Below are 15,853 nucleotides of genomic sequence, written 5' to 3'. Positions count from 1 at the left end.
AAAGGATTTCTTTACCTTCCCCTTTTTCATTAATTCTCTTTCCTTTCTGTCCATTCTGAGCTGTTTTTTGGTTTATGATTTATCTTTTATTCATAATTTATATTGCATTTTTAAATTTTTGAACTTCTATGCATTTCTTGTAGATTTAAAGTTTCTAAAGTATAAAGTTTAAATTTCTTCTCATAACTAATTTCTGTAATAGATCTTTCCCTTACTCTTTTTTTTTAATGTTTTACCTCACTTCTAACTTCATTTTCTGTATTCAGAAGTTCCTGCCAGTTTTCTTATATTATTTCTTACATTCGTGTGTTTAGGTTTTTTGAATTTTCATATAATTCTGGGAGCCATTTGATCCTTAAGTTCTCTCTGTACATCCTGTCTTCCAGAGTGAGTGTTTTGCTTGTATAGAAATCATGTGTTCTTTTAACATTATTGAATTTTGCTTCTTTCTTTCAGATTGTCTTTTACTTGGGTTTATTTTTATTCCCAATTACAGCTTCTTTCTTCTTGCTTGTTTCTTTGGAAACAACCTTGTAGGGTTCGAGTTTTTTCTCCTACTTATTCCCTTCTAACTTCTCTCAATATTCTGATTTTTCTCTTGATCCATTCTGCGATGGCTCCATGTTCTTTTGGGGCTCACCATATTCTTTGTGTTTCATCAGGTGTTGATTCAGTTTATAATGCCTTGAAATGCTTATTTTGAAAAGTTTGTAATCTTTTGGATGGTCTTTTATTCATCTTCCCTTTGAATCACTTCTCTCGTGATTTAGCTGCTGTGTTCTAGGTTTTTTTCCATTGAAATTTCTTCCTTATATTAAACTATTTTCCACTTTCTTACTCTCTCCATTTTGATAGTGCTTTAATCCTAGTGCTATTTCAACCTCTTCCAACACTTGAGAAATTTCAACAATCTTGGCCCTGGCCCTAGGTAGATTCTAGAGGAACAGGATTGACCCATGCATGTGGCTATGCCAGGTTTCAAGTAAAGGAAACTGTAATCCATTTGGGACTAGTCCTGCCCAAATTCTCATCATTCTTTATTCATCTGAATAAAAAATGTTAACATCCATAGCTTTTTCAGTGTTGGAGGAAGGTAAAGCTTGTATTCTAGGCAAGCTTCAGTAGCCATGGAAGTTCCCAAGCTAGATACTGCCCCAGACAGAAGGGAAGTTCCTCCAGGTGGAGAGGCACAATCAGTGTTTAACTACAAGTTGTAACAGGTCAGTGGAAGAAGGGCAAGGGTGGGGTATAACAAGAGAAACTATAGTAGCAGGGAAATTCCTTCAGGAGTTTGCAAAGGAGAAGCCTGTAGGTTGGTTTGTGTGACCTGCTAGAGTATAGAAGCTCATATGTATTGGGTTCTGAGTAACAGCTGTAAATGCCAAAACTGTAAACACCAAAACTGTAAGGATAATTTTAGTGTTTTGACTTAAAATCTAAAATAAGTGGTCGCCATGGGAAATTCCCAAATATGAAAATACCCAAGTCAGCTGGGATTTATGGAGATTTTAATTAATGAAGAAAGAAGGAATTAAGGGAAGGAGAGAGAGAGAGAGAAAGAAAGAGAGAGAGAATTCATTCAAACTGCTCTGGCTCAGGCTGAGCCAAGCAGTAGTAAAAGGACCTAGGCCAAAATGGCCTAGGCCTGAGCCTAGGGGAGAGTGAGTCAGTCTTTAACACTCACCACAAGATCGTCTCCAAGCTGGGTTCTTCCACTCCGAACTGAAATTACTCTCCAAACTGAATTCAGTTGTAACTGAATTCAACTGTTCCTGAACTGTTCTTTCGCCTCCTTTTAAAGAGTTTTTTCTCTTATGTCACCTCCCCTAAATTTTCACATCTACCAATCACAGTAGATGCTTTTTTCCAGGACTGCCCATTCTTAGTTTTCACCTTCTCTGGTTAGATTAAATCTTCTGAGTACTTCACACCTCTTTGTTAAGCTTGCCTTTTGTAAGTTACTTGACCTTTTTGTGATTAATTTAACCTTTACAGGTACTCAACACCTTTTTGTATTAGATCTAAAAATAGACCTAGCTTTTAGTTTTACTATAAGGTATGAGTTGGGGACTTTCATTATTCAATCAGGAGTTTACAACTTTATCTTCCCCTAAGGCACTGTCTGAGTAGGGTGGAGTAATTTTAAAAGTTCCCAATACATTCCTGATCAAGTATCTCCATTGCTACAATAGAGGAAAAACTTAACCAAATATTCTAAGGTCCAGTCTGAGCAGTTTTAAGATTCACACAGCCTTAAAATTTGGTGTTTCCTCTGCTAATTCATAAAACTTTTACCTACTTGGACTTCTTTCTTGTCCTGTGGATATAATTGTAACTGCTCTACCTCTGGCACATAATTCTACTTTTATTTTTGGGAAGAGGCTTGAAAGTTAATGGAGATTGACGAAAATTCTAGTCCATCTTATTGGTCACATGGCCCGGCCATCACAATTATGTTAATAGAAGAGGCTTTTTCTCCCTGCCTTTCAAAGTTCACATGTACCTTTTGACAGCAATCTCTTAGAGGTCCTACTTATGTATGTATGTATTTAATCAAAGAACCTTAGGGTATTTTTTTATTTGATCATAAATATGAATTTAAAACTTGCTCTTGGTCATACCCAGATCAACTTTTCAAGCCTTTCAAATAATCTGATTCCAGCCTAACTACTTGCACTGTTTTGCCATGCTTATTGCACATTACTCCTTTGCTTACATACTGTCCATTCCAGGCAAACTGGCATACTTGTTGTTCCTAAACTCAGAATTCCATCTTCACCCTTGGTGCCTTTGCGAAATCTGTTCTCCATGCTGGAAATGTACTTTCTCCTCACTTTTGTGCTTTAGCATCCTCAACTTCAGAATTCATCCCAAGTACCACCTCCTGAGGAAAGGTATACTTGATTTCCTCCAATTGTTACCCTAGGGGTTCCTGAATTAGCATATTTATAATTAAATGTTTGCATAATAAATCACCCATCTCTCCCCAGTAGAATGACAACTCCTTGAAGACAAGGAACTATTTGGTTTTAATTTTAGAGTTGTTTTTTTTTAATCCATGCATTCTATCTTAGAATCAATACAAGTAACTGTTCTTGTGCAGAAGAATAGTAAGGGCTACACAATTGGGTCATATAGCTAGGAAGTATCTGATGCCAGATTTGTATCCAGGTCTTTACATCCAGGTGAACATTATAGCAAGTTTTAAGACCAGAGCATCCTCAGTTGGAAGAAGCATTTTTTTCTCCTGTATACATGGTACAGTTATGAAACTGAGTACTGCATTTTGAGGAGCTTCAGGATTACAGCATAGTTTCAGTACTAGAAGTAATGGCAACAGAGAATAATAGCCAAGTAAATTAAATCTTTGGCTTGTTTAGTTATTTACCTAACTTAGACTTTGAAATAGCTCAGAGCTATTTGGAAGAATAAAATTGTTGAGAGCACCTGTGTTCTGAAAGTTAAGACCTCCCTTTCACAAATGTACTGATTTTTTTTAAACAGGGTGTGTATGTGTTTAGTGTGTGGGTGTGTATATATGTTTATTTAAGAGAGACATTGAGCTTCAAAAAAAGAAAAGTTCTGTAATCCAGAATTTACTTTTAAATGGAAATTACTCAATCCTACAATGAAATTAAAATAAACTAATATGTAAACGGAGAACATGTGTGTATATGTGTATATATGTATGTGTTTGTGTGAGTATATATACTCACTGCATCAATATTCATGCCAAACAGTCAGATCTTCCACTTGACTTTCAGTTTGGAAGTTCCAAAAGGTAGACACAAGGTGATGACCTTACTTAAGGACAACAGTAATTCAGCCCAGTCTAGCTAGATAAGCTATGAGAGTCCAGGTATCTCTGTGGGAAGGAATGTCCTTTTTCAGACAGATAATCTGATTTTCACAATTACTATATGTGATTGAAGATAGTGGGTAACTATCTTTAATAAATGTATGGGTAACCACAGCACTGTAAGCAAGGAAAAACACTTCAAAGAAGAGATGAACCATATAATTGCTCTAGGCTTGGGAGTGACACAGATCTGGAATGAGAATTCTGATCTCATAAAATTCACTTGAGAGTTTTACGTACTGCTAGGCTTGTCTTTGAGGCTACAATTTGAAATCAGTCTGATCTCAGTTTGGCATGAATAGCTATTTTCATTTATAAAATGTCCTTTAAAGATTTTGATGACTGTTGTTCTTATTGGTGGCTATAACATAGGGAATTCCTTAACCCACAATGAATCTAGGCATATTTTTCTCAGGTACAGTCAACTCTTAATTATCTGAGAACCAGGACTCTTATTTATCTGTTGGATCCGTTTTGCTTAGCACAGTGAGTTGCACATAGTGATTAATGTTTGTTTTTTTTTTTTCATTCATATATCAGCGGTAGAGGAGGATCATCAAGTTATTTCATCCCTAATTCTGTTTCCCCATATGTAAAAGGAAGGTGATAAAACTTGCCCTACCTACCTCGCTGGGCTACTCTGAGGATGAAAGTACTTTCTGTTCTGTAAAACAATTTGTAAATCATAACACATAAATTGTGATATGTGAGCATACCATAGTAGACTAGAACTTTTTGAATATTTTGGTTTCCAAAGTCTTTGTTCCCCCTTGCTCAGAGAGGAGTAGGTCAGGAGCTTGAGACAGAATTAGGGAGGTGCATTTCTGAGATTAGCAAAGAGCCAGAAGATAGAATAGTAAGAAGTCAAATGAAGGAGGCCTCCTGGAGGTTCCAGCTCCCCAGGGCAGCTACACTTTGTCTTAGATGTTGCTGCCACTCTTGCTAACATGACCTATATGCCTTGCAGTGAGTGTGTGTGTGTATATATACGAATACACAATACACTCCTCATTTCATCATCCTCTTGGAATCAGACAAGAAATCTTTCAAGGGTTACTCATTTATTGAGCTTACCTATCCAAAAAAATATTTTTTATCTTTGCATTTTGTATGAAAAGACAAAATGGCATAGTAGCCTTCCTCAGAGTCAGGAAAACCTTGGTTGAAATCCTTCTGACATACTGGGTTGGTGACTCTGGGCATATCTATCGATTAACCTCTCAGGAAGCCCATTGAGACTAGAAGTTGTAGTGTATGTCAGTCTACATTGGTGGACGGAGTTTTCTATACCAGTAAAACCACAAGTCTCATCCAGTAGTTCGTAAGGTACTTTTGGGTATATGTTGTTTCCTCACAAAAGAATGTAGAAATGACACTTGAGAGCAAGGACTGTTTGGGGATTTGAGGGGTTTGCTTTGTTTTTGTCTTCCCAGTCCCTTTACACAGTGCTTAGCACATAGTAGGCTCTTGTTGGATTGAATTATATACATGTAAAGTATTATTATTTGCCTTGCTACCTCTCTTTTAGAGAAATTACTCAGGCAACAACACCCTCCATACTAAAGATCCTCTCCTCTGGGAGCTAATTTGGTTAATTCATTTAGTTAAACTCATACCTGAAGTTCAAGGGCAATAAGGGTGGTGGTGGCAAAGAGGCTTTCTTAAGTTTGTTTTTTTTTATTGTATATCTTTTAAATAAAATCAGTTACTATTTCCAATCAAAATCTGCATTTTCTCTGTACTGAACCACCTCCTTTAAGCTTCCAAAATTGCCACCTTTTTCTAGTATCTTACAGTTTGATTTACAAATCTATGTTTCAATTGTCTGCTCCCTTCATGATTTTATCAATTTAGATCCTATTACTTGTCAGCTGTTACTTTCTTACAAACAGAGGAGGCCTAATCTTTCTAACCTGTTTTCATCTTGAAGCCATTTTAGCCTCATGATCATATAATTTAGTTCTGGCATTTTTCCAGCTCCATTAAGTCACTTAAGTTGTGACAACCAAAATTTCACATTGCATTACTACTACCAGAAATACCATGGTTTTGCATAAGGGTAAGGTGATCCTTCCTATTTTGTTTGTAGTATAAAATTTCTGTTTCATTGAATAAAATAGCAGTATAAATCTTCCTTATTTAGCATTTTAACTTTTTATACAATATCATATAGTAATCATAAAATCTGGGTTTTATTTGGAAGAGACCTTAGATCTAATCCATCTAATCCAACCTCACCTGGTACAGAAACATTCTCTATATTCTTCCTTAACAAGAGGTTACTCTCAGACCTTTCTCATTCCCCCATATGCCACCGCCCCACCCCAAAATATTCATCAGATTAACAAATAGTCTATTTCATTGTGGGAGCTTTGTAATTATTGAAAGATTCCTCCCTACAGTTAACCTAAATAAATCTAAGCCCTCTTCACTTGATAACTCTTTGAATATTTGAAGATAGCCAAGATCTCCAATTGACTTATCTTCTTCAAATTAAATCTCCTTTATTTTTTCCTCCATTACTGATGATAGAGATATTATCTACCAACACATAGGAGAAGCTTCACTTAGTTTCCTTGTCATTGTCAGGTCTTCATAAAAGTCCTAATATGCCATATACAAATAGTTAGCAAACACCATTTGGTGATGATATTGCCTTTGGGACTAGAATGTGAAAGACATATTGAGTGAATAAAAACCATAGAAATATTCTTAGTAACTTCAATTTATGATTTCAATTCAGCCCAACACATTTTAATGCCCTCTTTATAAGGCTCATCTTTATATGAATGAGGCCTCCCAAAACTGTGAATGCAGTTTTAGGCTACTAAAGCTATATTAACAAATTTAATAATTAAATTATTTAACCCTTTGGTATAAGTTTGAATATACAACTGAGAGATTATTTGACAGCTAGAATATGGCCCTGAATAAATCTCTAGAACCTTAGCTAGTTAGGCCTTCCTTTGGTTAATAAGTAGCTTTAATATTTAATCATAATAAAGTAATAATTCATAGTAAAGTTTAATAATAATAATTCTTAAATTGATTATTATAATAAACTAATGTAATAATGAAGTAAAGTTTTACATTGCACTAAGACTTTGGGGACATTCTATATAGTATCTCCCTCATAATGATCTGTTAGGGGTTAGTACTGGTGTTATTCTTCGTGTTTTGCAAATGAGGAAAGTGAGTCCCAGAGGAGATTTGTTACTGTTAAACAACTAGCCACATATTAGAACTAAAATTTGGATTTGAGACAGTTTCCCCTTTCCAGGTTTCCATCAATAGTATCCATAAAGCTTTTAAATTCAGGCTTCTCTTCTTATAAGCTCTTTAAAGAAAGGAATTTTTTTTACCCTTTAGAACCCTAGCCCCTCATTCTATGCCTAATAAGCCACTTATTAATTCTTGCATAATTAAATTGGCTCTGCTTTTATTATAGTCACTAATATGATAACAGTGTTTACCTAAGCAGAGATCATTGATACGAATACCAGTATTTACCTAAGCAGAGATCATTGATACGATTTAACCACCTCCATTTTATTTCCCAGGTAGAGGTCACTGTTAAATTTAGGGCTTGAAGTGATGCCAGTTAAAGTATTCAAAAAAATTCCCCATCTTCTGGAGAAGTCCTGACACTGGCCTTTTTTCTTTGTTTCTTTTTAGCCAGATAGTAAATCTGTGGATAAAATATTCATTTCCTTTCTCTAATTGTAATGATTTGGCTTTCTCGCTTCAAGAATTGGTAAAACCTGGGGATAAGCCATAGTCAGTATCAGGATTCAAGCAAGGTCTGATCTACCTAAGGTTCTAGAGGGACATTTAGGGCCATACATACATTCAGACATACATACATACATATGTGTGTGTGTGTGTGTGTGTGTGTATATGCCAGCTGCCAACCACTGCCAATTGTGTATCCAAATAAGTACTCAAAGAGGGTGTTAAACAGATAACTATTTATAAATTTGTTTCCATCTAAATGTGGACCTTTTTAGATTATATATTGGAGAATTGGAAAGCATAAAATTAAGAACCACGTGAAATTTGCAGTATTATCACTTTGTATCTGTATTAAACCTCATTTCTGAGTTTGAGAGAATATTTTCCTGGTGATAGCATTGAAGTATGCATATTTAGAAGACCCTTGAACATGTAAAGACTTCTGAAAGTGAAGCATTAGCATAGATACCTGGAGGGCACTCAGAAAACATCTTAAGTATAAATCTATTAGCTGCCAACATTCAAGTTGAAGCCATAGCAGGAACCCTGAAGCAACAGCTTTATTGAGCTCTCGCTGTCTGCCTGGCTCTATACTTTGTAATTCAGAACACCCTCAAATCATGTTTTTCCAAAAGTACCTGTCTGAATGTTGTCCTATTCCTCATGTCTTGTTAATACTAGCTTGTACTACTTTTCTGCAAAGGTTTTCCCCTTGTCTCCAGCCTTTGTGGCCTGGAAATACTGCTTTGTTGGCTAATTGTAGAATGAACTCTGTAGCATCATTTTAATTGGGTAGTAACTGAAATTAAAATTTGGTCAAGTGTATTGCCATGAATGATGGTGATTTAAGCAGTGTCTTTATGACATACATAAAGAAAAGTTTAAGAAGGGAATTTGAAAGTGCATGTGGCACTGGAATCCAGCTTGATTTATTTTTCCAATTTTTACATTTATGACACAATGAGGATCGGTTGATTTTCTAACAACAACAAAAGATAAGTGGACCATCTTCCAAGGGGTCAAGTTCCCATTTCCCCTATCTATAACTTAATCTCTATTGTAGGTTGACAGACATTACAAAGAAAGAGATGCAATCTGGTACAGATTGGGAAAACCAATAACAAGACTTGACATTCTTTGAATATCATCATTTATTTTAGTCTGTTCTATAGCAGTTGCCCTGTTACCTTAGAGTTATAAAAATTGCAAAATTGAATAAAACACACAGATCATTAATTCACAAATGTATTAATTCACAGGAACTCTTGGTTAGTCTACTGATCATTTAAGGAAAATGGAGGAAATCCTTAGTCTTTTCACTCCCTTGCTATATATACAGTTCAGTTCATTGTGTTAAGTAAATAAATAACCATCCTTATTTGTTATGGTATTTCCTTCTTTAGAGTTAATATTTCAAGATAAGCATAGCACAGTTTTGCCTATCTTCACGTTTGCTATTAAGTTTCTCTATGTTAAAAAGTAGTCTTCAGGTCTGTGGATCAAAAGTAGACTGAATTTTTTCTTCCTATTTTTAATGATTTCTACAGTTGAATCTGTTTTTTTTTTTTAAGCACCATTCACTGTGGAATCCAACATCTGCATTATTCCTGAGTTTTTCTTCCAAAACATAGTCTTTAGTCTATAAGTAATGAAGCTCCAAAACCAAAAAGATCAACTTCATCAACAATTAAAAATCAAGGCCTATGGACTCCTTTTGACCATGCTCCCAAGTAAAAACCAACTTTGTATTTCATATTTTTAATAGTTTGTAAGCATTGGATTTTTCTTTGAATTTGTTAACTGTCTTTAATTCACCAATCTCATGTTGGTACTTGAAGAACACACTTAAATCTAATTAAAGTCAGAATGCTGTGAGAACAGAGCAAGGAAATGCTCCCAATTGCCTCAAGTCTTGATGCTTTTTCTTGCTGGAAGGTTTTTTTTTTTTTAACTATTATCTTTAACTATTACATTACATGCAGAATCACTTCTAACTGAGCTGAGCCAGTTGGCTTTAGCCAGACTTTATTAAAAGGAGACAACAAAAGTACTTTTCTTTCATTATGCCTACTATTATTATCATTCTCTGAGAAAAAGGAATGGTTTGAAGACATGTAAAACTGGAGAAGGAGGTGCCCTAGGTGTGTCTGTGGAAGAGGGTAGGGTAAGGTCATATTTATATTGGCAGTTTGGTGAGTTGAAAATGAGCCACTTCAAAGAAACATGAGGGTTATACTTAACAGTAAGGGTTAGCTCTGAATGAACTAGATTTAACTTATGACAATTCCGGTAACTAGTCATTTCACCATAAAAATATTTCAGATATTAAAAGGAAGAAAAACAGGCTAATAGTTTGATGCTGTATGTTATAACACAACAGCTAAAAATAACTTATACCCTCAAACCCCCGTTGTTTTATACAGAAAACATGTTTTCTCTATAAAAAGTATAACAAGCTATCCACTACTGACTGAAGCACCAAATTCCAGTCCTTTTTTTCCACCCAAAAAGTCCTTCTGACTTGTATTCAGACTAAGTTTATCTGGTTAAGTATCCAAAGGATATATGCTAATTTACCATTTATAAATTTTAGTGCAAAAGCATTAGGTCATCAATGACAGCTGGTCCAGCATGGCTGGACTGTCAAATTTGCTTCCTTAGAAATTATTTATACTACAAGTAATTGGAATTCTCAATGTTAGTGTCTCAGATGAGTTTTCCAGTCAAGGCAGAGCTGAGATCAAAAGGAAAGATGTTTGGAGAGCTTTGAAATCCAAATGGGATGTTGTGCCTCAGGAGGTAGTAGACCCACCCTCACTTTTAAAGTCTTTTAGGAAAAACTGGGTGGTAGTCAGTAAAGTACTTTTTCATATTTACTTATAATTCTTATAAAATTTTGAGTGCATAATAGAGGAATGAGAGGTAGGCTTCCACCATCCCCTCCTCCCATAACAATGTTGGGTGCTGTGTTACATGGTCCACCCCTGAAATTTAATGCCAGGACACTAAGGATCTTGTTCAAACCTAAAGTGTTCTTGACTTTCAGGAATTTGGGGTGTTGCAACAAGGTTGGTTTCTTGAATCATTCTCTAAAGGACAAGATGAGTAAAATTAGAGGGAAAAACAATAATTTCATCTTTTATGAAACTTCTGTTCCCACCACCAACCCACAATTGGTAATAACTTATCCTGCTTCCACCTCTTTAATCTCTCTAATATATTTGTAAAGAGCTTATTAGCACAGTGCTTGGCACACAGTAGGTACTATATGAATAACCTATTCCCTTCCCTTTCTAGGTATTATTATGTATAAAAGTTAGATAGAATGCCAGGCCTGGAGTCCAGAGGATCTGAATTCAAATTTGGCCTCACACTCTTCCCAGCTGTGTAATCCCAACTGCCTAGCACTTAACTGCTCTTCTGCCTTGAAACTGATACCAATATTGATTCTGAGGCAAGGGTTTTTAAAAAATAAAACATTATCTATATATGTTTTACCCCTTTATATTCTAACATCCAAGAGGACAAGGAATGTTGCTTATATGAATTTTGTATCTTATTACATAGCAAGATCCTAGCAAAAGGCAAAGGTGTATTAGATTGAATTATTGACAAGTTGCAACCTAAAAGAAAGAAAGAAATGATTCCAGTAAAACTATTCTGTGGCAGGATCAGTACATAACTGATATGTAACATTTCATAAACTCTGTATCTTGTTGAAAGATCTACCAAACTTGTCCTCAAGTATAACACTCTCATCAGAATGCAGTATTTCTGAATGTAATAGTTAAAACAGTAAAGTACCAGGCTTGCGCCTTTGAGTCTTCTTGCCAGAAATGGCAAACTTGGACTAATAAGTTGGTGAAAACCCAAAACACAAGAAATAGTGATTCTTAATCTCGATGTTGTCAGAGGCAGCCAGTAATACAGTAAGGCGACCTCTGGGCCTGGAGTCAGAAAGAATTGAGTTCAAATTTGATTTTGACTACTTCCAACCTATGTGATCCAGGCAAGTTGCTTCATCTCTACCTCATTTTCTTCAAACTGTTGTTGTTCAGTCATTTTCAGTTGTGTCTGACTCTTTGTTACCCCTTTTGTGGTAAAATGATGATAATAATACCTACCTCACAGGGTTGTTGTGAGGAACAAATAAATAATATTTGAAAAAGTGCTAAATGAGTCCCTTAGGTTTATTTTGGAATCTTGCTTTGCTGATAATATTTTAGACCTTCACAGTTGATCATTATACATTATTTCTGTTACCGTAAACGCTGTTTTCCTGGCTCTCTTCACTTCACATCAGTTCATATAAATCTTTCCAGGTTTTTCTGAACTCATCCTGTTCATCATTTCTTACGGTGCAATAGTATTTCTTTACAACCGCAGACCACATCTTGTTCAGCCATTCCCCAATTGATGGACAGACATCCCCTCAGTTTCTAATTCTTTGCCACTTACAAAAAGAGCCCCTATAAATATTTTTGTACAAGTAGGTCCTTTTCACCTATCTCTGATCTCTTTGGGATACAGACCCAGTAGAGTGGTCAGAGGGTCATTTATTTCATTCTTCAAACTTGTCCTTTCACATCTTCACCATAGAGATAAGCTACTTCCAGCTACACCAGTTAAATCCAGTAGCCTTTATCTTCAGAAATTCTTCTACTTTTTTGATGGGGAAGTGTTCATCATTCTAAAACTGACTTAGGGTAATGATCATTGTGTCTTATTAACATTCTCCAGGTTGTCGCTTGAACTTCTGTCTTCTATTTTACTATACCAAAATTACATGTTAAGCATGGCCTTTCACAGATGTTCATTGCTATAAATAAGTTCTCATTAAGATTGGAAAAAAAAATACAAGTGCCTGACACATAGTGGGCACTGTATTAATGCTTCTTTTCTTCACTTTGTCATTCTCCTTTCCCTTTTGTTCCCATTTCATTATAATAATCAAAGTGGGTTTGACAAATATAAGAATTTTAAAAAGTTATGGTCACTGTTTATAATAATTAAATATTAAGTCATGAGACTGTTAATAGCTTTATTACAACAAACTAGTGATAGCAAGAGAGGGAAATGTAGGAAAGAGGTAGAAAATATTGCCTGGCTAAAGGTCCCCTAAGTCTGGATCTGAGTGCCTTCAGACCATGAATGTGAATCTGGATGTGAATCTCACCAGCCCACAAGAATGTCTCCAGCCAGGCGTTTCAGCAACCAAAGATGGACACCAAAGAGGCTGAGCCACAAAGAGCCATCTCACCCGAGTTAGCGTCCCTCCTCAGCCCGAGTCTCCAAAACAGAAGACAGAATCTTCAGCAGAAACAAAGTCCTGAATCAAGAAGCCAAAATCTGAAGCTGCAAAAGACACTGAGCCAATCAAGAGTTCAATTTGCTGAGGTGCCAAAAGACCACAAAGAATCTTACCAGAGCTCACACCTACGAGGCAGAAGACCTCAAAAAAGAAGGTCCCAGAGGCTCCCGCTTATATGCAGTTTTCTCCACCCATCAGCTCTCCTAGTCACACTTCAGGAATCAATCACACTCTCCCAATTTGCCTAGCACTGTGTGTGTATGTGGGGGCAGTGCTTGTGATCTTTTTAGGGTATGAACTTCCTTTTCTAGTAAAAGGTTCTTACTAACTCTTAATGACTAAGTGTGAAAGACAGGGGACTCCAAGTTCTTGATTGATTGAGTTAAAATAAACAAAGAGTGTAAATTCTCTTTCACACTGTAAATGTATTAAAATTTTCTGAGCACCAGTTATCAAATCAGTCTTTGATTTCAAAAGGCTGAACAATCTCTTGGTTTGATCTGATTTGATCTTATTTTTGTTAAAATAATAATTTTTAATTCCTAAAAAGTTCATGATATTTTTACATGAATATATAAGAATATAGATTACTTAGTGAACATTTTTCCCTTTTATTTCTTCAGGTATGCTTCAGAAGCGTCCCTCCATTGAAGATTTTGTGGGTGCTCTTGTGTCAGACTTAGATCTGGACTTTGAAACATATTTTATGGACTCTTGAATAATGTGGAAATAACTCATTTATTTTTCATACAAAACCATCTACTTAACTGTACTGGAAATGGCACAGCTCTGAAAACTTCTTCTTGACTTTCAGTATTCATTTATATTACATAACAACTTCTGTAAATCCTTGTTAGAACTTGGAATAAAGAGTTTGTTCTATAATGAATAATGACATTGACTTTCATCTTGACTGGCAAATTTCATAGATATACAGAAATCTTAGTCTGTTTGAAGCTATTACTACTACCCTCTCAGAGTAAGTACAAACAATCTTTAAACTTGAAGCTATTAAATTTCATGTGTGGGCACTTCCTTAGGAATATGTCTTTAGTACAATTGTACTGTCCCATTGATCTTTAATTGTTTAAATTGGTGAGCTTAATTAAAAACAAAACTTCTTATATAGTGACTTAGACACAATTTTAGTACTCTTTGGAAGGATTACACATGCAGTTTTTATAAAAGTTGACTAATCCATTGCACCATACATCTAAAATACGCCCTTGAAAGTTCATTAATCATACAGCAACAAAGAAAATGAGTTGTGGTTTTCAAATCAAATGGAATGCTTTTTTTTTTTTAAGTGGGGTATATTAACAAGATTTTTATTTTCAGACATGCCAAAGAGGGAACCAAGTCAGGATGGTAGCTTTAATACATAATTTCCTGTTAAGTTTGCAAGGAATAATTGTCTTCTAATTATTGGTCCTCTTGGCTTTGAGAAGGCTCTGAAAATGAGCAGATATTCAAAGAATAGAGTCTAGTGCATGGCTTCAGTTTATTGTTTTAAGTTTGTAAAGTAGCTTACACTAAAATACAAAATTAAAGTTCATTCTGTACAACTCAAAATTCATAAAAACATTTTTGCTTAGCATCAGTGGAAATAGAGGGTAACTAAGTAGCACAGTGGATAGAGTGTAGTTTAGACGACCTGGGTTCAAATACTGCCTAGCTGTATAACTATGGACAAGTCACTTAACTTCAATTGCCTAGCCCTTCCTGCTCCATTGCCTTAGAATTTACCTAGCTTCACCGTGATCCAACCTTATTTCCATCTTGTTCACAAGGATAATTGTGATGAGACTTTGTTAAGGGCTTTGCAGAAATTCAGGTGTACTCTATCTCTTCCAATCTCTTGATTGCCCATTTTGTTATCCCTGTCAGAAGGAAATTAGCTTAGTTGGGCATAATTGGTAATAGGTACATAGGTAGCCCAGTGGATAATTAATAAGCTTTAAAAAATAACTATGTAAGGGGCAGCTGGGTTGCTCAGTGGATTGAGAGCCAGACCTAGAGACAAGAATTCTTGGGTTCAAATCTAGCCTCAGACACTTCCTAGCTGTTATAAAATTTAAATTAATAACAGTAACTCCAGGTTCTTATTCTCCATAGAGTTTTATTAAAATCATTAAAGATAATCAAAGCAGATTAAAGCCTAATATAACCTAATTGTCCACCACCTGGCTCTTAGCCAGGCTCCCCAGCCATGTTCCAGAAAACACAGAGAGAGGACAGTGGTGCCACACCAAAACTTTTATCCTCCACTACCCCCACACACACACACACACGCACATACACACAGGCACACATCCACTCATGCAGCATTCACACAGTGTAAGCATGCAAATGGGATACTGGGTAAGATGAGCTGGGTCAGACCAGCCTTAGGGAGTGAATTCTATCTACACAATGTGTGACCCTGGGCAAGTCACTTAACCCCCATTGCCTAGCCCTTACCCCTCTTCTGCCCTAGAACCAATATACAGTATTGATTCTATGATGGAAGGTAAGGGGTAAGAAACAAAACAAAAAAAGAACCTATGCTAAGCTCTGGAGGCACAAAGAAATAGCAGTGACTGCCCTCAAGGTTCAATCTAATGGGAGAACATAACACAAAACAAGAAATTAAAGATGTATGGGGGTGGAGGGCAGGGTACTAGCCTGCTGAAGGGCATGATTAAGTCCTACAGCCAGGTGAGAAATGATGAAGCAGCTGCCCTGAGCCCAGAACATCTGGAAGGAGCCTTCAGAAGTCCATCCTTCAACCTCTCTAATTAGAGGGAAGGAGGGGCCAAAGGTGCAGGAAGTACTGAAGAAATGTGATTTTCAGAGCTGATGCACTCGTACAAGAAGATGAATTTCTGGAGACAATAATGAAGTCTAGGGGAACAGCCAGGTGGGTCATGAGCACAATAAAGAGCCCTGAGCCTAGAGACGGAACAAATTGA

General features: G+C 36.0%; 1 protein-coding gene across 2 annotated transcripts in view; it reads left to right on the top strand.

Annotated features, from left to right (window-relative positions):
• The window catches only part of MIPEP (mitochondrial intermediate peptidase), a 189,192-nt gene extending 175,401 nt beyond the window's left edge, over window positions 1–13,791 (top strand). For both annotated transcript variants that reach the window (XM_056794692.1, XM_001375696.4), the window contains one exon: window positions 13,526–13,791. In XM_056794692.1, the coding sequence (XP_056650670.1) occupies window positions 13,526–13,553 (28 nt within the window). In that variant the 3' untranslated portion in view covers window positions 13,554–13,791. The remainder of the gene's footprint in view (window positions 1–13,525) is intronic.
• The last annotated feature ends 2,062 nt before the right edge of the window (window positions 13,792–15,853 follow it).

The sequence above is a fragment of the Monodelphis domestica genome, chromosome 4 (genome assembly GCF_027887165.1).
Source record: "Monodelphis domestica isolate mMonDom1 chromosome 4, mMonDom1.pri, whole genome shotgun sequence".
Lineage (NCBI taxonomy): Eukaryota > Metazoa > Chordata > Mammalia > Didelphimorphia > Didelphidae > Monodelphis > Monodelphis domestica.
The sequence above is the reverse complement of the archived record's forward strand: the minus strand, read 5'-3'. Positions and strand labels throughout refer to the sequence as shown.